Raw genomic sequence first — 6,959 nt, forward strand, 5'->3', positions numbered from 1 at the left:
CTTCCCAGCAAAAACAGATCCTACTCCATCCCAGTCAAAGTATTTATTGCCCCTGCTTAACAGAGGAAAATGTAAGGACAATCAGTGGGTAAAGATGACTTCTTGTTGAAATTAATGTCAAAATAAGAAAGCAGTTGTCCTAAATCCTAGCTAAGAAACTTGAAGTGTTTGATGTTTTATCCCTTCTGAAAAGGGTGAGGTGGGAGTAGGCTTTATGCTGGTGAAACAGCCAATCTTTGCCCCCTGGTAAAAAGCCTGCCCAAGAAACTGCATAAGCTTCTCACTGAAGTCTTGAACAAGATTCATTCCAGGAAAGTATCTTCCTGTCTCTCCCTACCTGCACGAGGAATGCTTAGCCCTGTGGACTTAACTGTGGATTCCAGAGCGCAGCCAGGTGTTCTTCTAGGGCAGAAGCAGGAAGGGTAATTGTGCGCTCTCAGTCCTGAATCTGCCTCTACTTAAAAGCGTATTGACAAAGCTGTATGTTGCAGAGGTTTAAATGAACAAAAAAAGGAGCAGTAGCATTTTGGGGCTGTTTTAGTATGTAAGTACTAAAGTAGGTCTTTGTTTTAGTACGTAAGTACTAGGAAAAATGTCTTTACGGAGAGAGTGGTCAAGCATTGGAACAGGCTGCCCAAGAAGGTGGTGGAGTCACCATCACTGGAAGCATTCAGAAAACGTGTGGACGTGGCACTTGCTTCAGGACATGGTTTACTGGGCATGGTGGTGTTGGGTTGGTGGCTGGACTTTGTCATCTTAAAGGTCTTTTCCAACCTTAATGATTCTGTGATACACCCCAGGCCAGGTGGGGTACCTGGCTTCAAGGTACACTACAGTAGAAAACCAACTTCTGCATAGAGTTATTTTTTTCTGTGAAAATCACTTAGCATTTAGGAAAATTAAGCAACAAAACAGTGCTGTTGCTAGAAGCAGCCAGTTTCTTGCAATGCGAGTTACCAAGAGAATTAGTTTTCAGTGGCATATGTCAGTGACAGAGGAGCCACAGTTAACAAACATTCTTTATTGTCAAGTCTTAAGACACTATCATGACACTTTTTATTTGTACTGTATAAAAACTTGCACTGAGTCAAAGTAATAAAAGCCCAGTTGTCTATATCGATAATCAATGAAGCTTTAAGAAATTTCAGAGTAGCAGTTAAGGAATTAATCTGCTTCGTGATAAATAAGATGTAACAGGTACCACACATCATTTTGATCAGAGATTGTTTAAGGCTTTGTTTCCAGCGCTGTTTGGGCCTACAGCTTCTCTATCAGTATTGCAGATGCCCCTCCTCCTCCATTGCAAATTCCTGCAAGACCATATTGTCCTTGTTTCAATGCATGGGCCATGTGAACAACAATTCTTGCTCCAGACATTCTAAATAAAAGAAAAAAGGGTATATAGCTTAGTTTAAAGGAAATGCTTAAATTGTTTGACCCACACAGGATAATTGGCAGAATATAGTCCTGATTCACTGGAGGGGAAAAGACCATCAACAAAAAGACCAAAAAAACCCTTTCATCTACATTTGGATGTAATACAGGTTATTTTTCTCTTGCTACAGTACTTAGCAAACAGAAAGATTCTTAAACATGGTCTTTTTGTTTGTGTATGTATATCTAAAGTTTCTTCTGGAAAGGGAAATCGCCTTGAAGTCGGCCTGTATATTACTACAGGTGGCAAAGCTCTTTCAAAGGTAACAAATCTACCACACAAACCAAATCGATAGTAACAATTAATTTCAAACAGTTTCTTATGTGCTTACCACTTGATACACTGCTTTGATTCAAATTCTGTCCTTAAACTGTCAAAATTAACTTCTAAGACCCCAGAAAATTATATTCCCCTATCAGAAGCAGCTGATACTGCAAGACGGATGTCAGCATGACTCGTGGGATTACACCTTGATTAGAGCTTTTTATGAACCATGAAGTACTCCTACTTGTTCCTGATGCACAGCGTGGTTACTTCACATCTGTATTTACTCAGAGGTTTTGAAGTGGGTTTTTCCCCCGAGGCCTGGACCACGCAGCATGGTAACTCTTAGGGAGGATTAACAGGATGTACTTCAGTCATGCGTTGAGTGACAGCTGCTGAGGAACACAGCAGGTGACCTCACTCCTCTAACCAGATGACAGAACTTTAGACGAAAGCCCACCAACATCCCCTGGACTATCCCAGTTTGCTGCATTAGGGGCATGGAGACACTGGGGTTCCCTGCCAAAAACGCTTTGACAAGACCTGGAATTTCACTTTCTGGTGTAAGAAAAATAAAAGCCCCTGTACCATATCCTTCGCTATTTTGCAAAGTTTACCTCTAAATTTTACTAGCTTAACTACTTGATTAATTATTATTGTTTACTCTGTCATGTTAATAATGATTTGGTTTTAATACTTCATAAATCCATATAGCTATGGTAACAAGCAAGCTCTTTATAAAAGCAGGTGATAACTGTGAAGAGAAAAATGGGATCCCCTGAAATTTAACACCTCAATTAAGTCACCACGTGCTTGATAGCAAACTTCTATTACCCTTCCTACTGGCATTAAATTTGCGAATAAAGGTAAATGTGTTAGCAGTGTGTCTAGAAAACAATGCAGAACAAAAACCAGTGCTTATTTTACTTACCCTATTGGATGTCCAAGAGAGACGGCACCTCCGTTAATATTTACTTTCTGGGGATCAATACCCAGCATTTTAATATTGGCCAGCACCACAACACTGAACGCTTCGTTGATTTCCCACATTGCAATATCTTCTTTTTTCACGCCTGTCACACTTAGAATCTAGAAATAAAATAATAGTAAAAATAGTTACTACTATGAAAAAATTAGGAAACTAATTCTAGAAATAGTTAGGTCTATTTTTAAGTCAGTGACTCAAGCTACCCATACTCGTGATTCAAGTTTGCATTTCAGAACCTCTTTGTCAGATGGTAAAAAGCAAAATTGAGGTACTGAAGCACAAAGTTGAGTTCCACAAAAGAAGAAATGGAGAGTACCCTATGCCAAGTGTACGTTTTCATCACACTTACACAAAGACCGCTGCTACAGTAAGTACATTTAAACAGATAGGGTATTGTCTCATGCTATAAACTTGTCTTCAGTTCCTTTTGAACTAGTCTATACTTGCACAACCATATTTATTTAGCCCTTTAGCCACACTAGCTGCAAAGCTTCAAAAGTGTAAACAAGCCTGATGTTGGTGAAAGCAGTATAAAACAATACTCTCTTTCAAAATAGGTGTGAGAAATTTGTTACTCTGAAAATCTGCCTTCTAGCCTTGATCCTCTGAAAAACATGTGTTCTTTGTATTTATGACACAATTATCATGTCGATCCTAATTACAGGATGAACCAACAATCCAGCGCTAGGGAAGTTTGGCGTTTTTCAAAAAACACTCAGTTTTATTCCTACCTTGGGAACAGCGTGTGCAGGTGCAATTGGGAAGTCGATGGGATCAACAGCAGCATCTGCAAAAGCTGTAAAAATCGCAACAGCTGTTTAAAGACCTTTTGTTTTTACCATATGTGATTTTTTTGTGTGCAAGCAGTAAACCCAGCAGGATAGAAAAATTCTAACTGTAACAGTCCAGGAAATAGATACATCTAAAGTTTAGTGCCTTAAGTGAGCCACATCATGATGTTTTCATATTTTTAGTATTATTCCATATAGAAAACCCTGGTTGTGATCAAAAGCCTGCTGGTACAACACAAAATTTCGAGGACCACATTGAGAACATGCACCATAGTGCTTAAGGGCTCACCTTTTCTGTCCCATGAATGTCAGATAACTGGCCAAACAGGACTCCGCATACTGCAGGAGTATTTTACCAGACTGTACTCAAGAAAAGAAAAATCTTACCTACTATCCGTGCCAAGGGTTTGACTTTCAGTCTCTTGGCTGCCTCTGTAGTCATCAGCACCAAAGCAGCTGCTCCATCATTCAGAGTACTGGCATTAGCAGCTGTAACTGTTCCTAGAAAAGGTAAAGCGTCCTTTAAACAGTGGGGAAAAGTGATATAGCTCAGGTATACCACGTTAATGCTTTTTTTTTTTTACCCTAGGCCCATGAACACAGGGTCTCAACAACATGGTGATGTCTGTTGCACTGAGTGAGCTAAAAACGACTTTGTTTTTTCAAATCCATTTCATCAAGTACAATCACATGTATTCGTATCTTTATCTCAGTGGCAGTTTAGATCACACCTTCCATGTCGGATGTGTTGCTGGCATTAACGCAGCATTCCATCTCAAAAAGGGTTGCAAATGAGTGGCCACTTTGATTTAGCCAGAGAGATTTATCAATTACAGGTTCAGGGAAGTAACAGGTAACCATGTAAATGCACACCAGCTCCCACCAAAACAAGAGCTTATACTTGCTGGAGACCAAGGCAATATCAAAGGCTATCGAAGACAACCTGATTCAGTCTTTTTAAAGTAAATGTCCTAGACAGAAGTTTTCACTGGTTTTAAGGTTCTTGGATCATCTTGTAATCCAAGCCAGTTCATGCTGTTGCAAGGCTTTTTTCTTTACCTTATCAGGTGTTTAACAGTTCATGGACTGCTGTTGGGCATTCAAGCTCCTGTGAACACTACTCTTCACTATAACAAAATATTCCTGCATGCGGTAGAAAATTAAGTAGCTGATTTAACAAGATTTACCATTTTCTTTTTGGAAAACAGCTTTCAGCTTCGGAACTTTACTAAAATCAACACGTTTGTATTCTTCATCTTCTTTCACTTCTGTATCCGGCTTTCCTGAAATTCAGATTTGGTTTAGTATTTCATAGAACAGTCCATTCTTAAGACATTCTAACACATTTGATTCAATGCTGCCTTATTTAAACAACTTATTTCAGTAAAAAAATGTAAACACATGTAAAATAGAGGTCAAGAAATGTGCTTATGAAAACTGAAAAAAAATTATTCCTAAATCCAATTTATTCACAGCAAATCCATTTATACTTCCTGGTAGCTGAATGAAAGGGACAAAGAACATACCCTTAAGGTAATTAATAGGGAAATTAAAACAGAGATGTCTTCAAGCCATACTAGCTAAATTCAACAGCTAGTCTTCCATGTACATTAAAAAGGAAGAAGATACGGTATATAGCATTAAAGAAAAATTAAAAAAAAACCCAAAACACTTCACAGGTCACCGACTGCTGTTCACCAGGAAGTCTGCAAACAGAAAATTCTTCACTGATCTAAAATTAGTGTTCCTGAGATCTGCATGTTTAAACAACACAATTTGCACTAAACACAGACAATGTTACAACTTTCAATGAGAAACATAATTCATTTTATCACACCTTTCCATAATACCTTTTTTTGAAATAGTGACAGGAACTATTTCATTTTTCAATATTCCCGAATCCCAGGCTGTTTTGCTCTTAGTGTAAGAGCCGATGGCATAAGTGTCTTGTTCCTCTCGTGAAATAGTAAACTTCTTCGCAGTATTCTCAGCACAGTTGCCCTTGAAGAAAATCAGGCACGTTAGGCTTGGCATTTATGGAGATGTGAACTAGAAATGTAGCTGAAAAAACTCAACCAGCATATTTCCAGAACTGAGTGTGACTAATATTTGGTGTCCCTTTCTGATTTACACAGTCATGATCAAACAGTAACTTGTCTTTTTGGAATATGAACTTCAGATTTAGCCAGCATTTTATGGATCCAGATTGTTAAAGCCATGAAGGAACGTTCATTACAAGGCGCTTCATTAAGTTAACAGTATGCAAAAGTAAGTTTTAAAGTGCTTGGGGATGTCTTCAGAGACTGAAAGTCATTGTTCCGCCACAGAACAGTCTGTTCACATCAACTTACTAGTGTTTTCATTCCATTATTAGCTTGTCTATAAGGTTACAAGAACAGGTCAACACACTTACTTAGCTTTCAGGATCTGATACTCTAAAAACTGTTCAAATAAAAGTACGTATGCCCTTTGTCTAATAACTGGAATAAGCAGAATAAACCAATCAAATCATTTTATATATAGGTCAATCATCACCATAATTATACAATCATAATTCATTACCAACACTTTCTAAATACCTGGTGATTAAATAAAAAAACCTCAAAAGGATAGTCATCTTGTCAGCCTGAAAAATTTGTTCTTAAACAGGTTTTGTAACACCTCTCATTTCTGTAGAAAACTCAACGAATTGTCACAAAACCCCTTAGTACCATGTTCCTCCAGTTCTTCAAACATGCAAGCTGACTTCAGTGTGGAATTTAGTCTTCACAGCACCAGCAACTTAGTCTGTTGCCAAAACATAGACAAGAGCAAGTTCCTAAAGCCATCGGATGGGCCCTCCTGTATGTTCTCACACAGACTGTTAAGGTTTTGCAAGCAACCTACAGCTGCTATAATAAAGACAAAAGGTTCTGAAATTTTGTCCCAAACTATTAAGACTTCATGTATTATAACCAGCTGCTGGAGCTTTTCCCACATACACTAGCAAAGCCACTACTTACACTCCTATTAAAATCCTCACAATCAAAATCCATTTTAGCTGAAATGTGGGAGTGGATTTCAATCAACAGCCTAAGCAGAGTGCACTACACTGCAAAAAGAATAAATCACACACAGAAGCAGTGAGGGCTGTATCAAATATTTGGATGACAGTAGAATATTCTTCCTGACATGTTTTCCTGTACAACAGCAAGAACACTAACTGATCAATCAATAATGTCCTACAATTGTGAACTACCATAGGCAAAGGCCAGAAATATTCATAAACTGAACGCAGTCATTCTCTTTTCAAACTCTTCTTCCCTGATCCTTGTTCTTCACTACCTTCCTATCAGTTGTTTTCCAAAACCATCCTAAGTTTGCAGTTGTTTGCCCAATTTAAGTTACCTTGCTGATAAGTAAGCATATCAGCTGACTCAAGCCTTCCAACAGAAGATATGAGATATGTACATTGGGGGAGGGAATAGAAACATGATAGCCT

The 6,959-nt window shown here is 38.4% G+C and overlaps 1 protein-coding gene across 1 annotated transcript in view; it reads right to left on the reverse strand.

Moving 5' to 3' along the window:
• Nucleotides 1-1,004: 1,004 nt before the first annotated feature.
• Nucleotides 1,005-6,959, reverse strand: part of ACAT1 (acetyl-CoA acetyltransferase 1) — a 16,758-nt gene continuing 10,803 nt past the window's right edge. The window contains exons 7-12 of the mRNA XM_010295805.1: nt 5,329-5,479; nt 4,666-4,761; nt 3,866-3,979; nt 3,419-3,483; nt 2,631-2,788; nt 1,005-1,378 (exon numbers count right to left, since the gene is read on the reverse strand). Of these exons, the coding sequence (XP_010294107.1) occupies nt 1,258-1,378; nt 2,631-2,788; nt 3,419-3,483; nt 3,866-3,979; nt 4,666-4,761; nt 5,329-5,479 (705 nt within the window). The 3' untranslated portion in view covers nt 1,005-1,257. The remainder of the gene's footprint in view (nt 1,379-2,630; nt 2,789-3,418; nt 3,484-3,865; nt 3,980-4,665; nt 4,762-5,328; nt 5,480-6,959) is intronic.

The sequence above is a fragment of the Phaethon lepturus genome, unplaced genomic scaffold (assembly GCF_000687285.1).
Source record: "Phaethon lepturus isolate BGI_N335 unplaced genomic scaffold, ASM68728v1 scaffold11381, whole genome shotgun sequence".
In the NCBI taxonomy this organism is placed as follows: Eukaryota; Metazoa; Chordata; class Aves; order Phaethontiformes; family Phaethontidae; genus Phaethon; species Phaethon lepturus.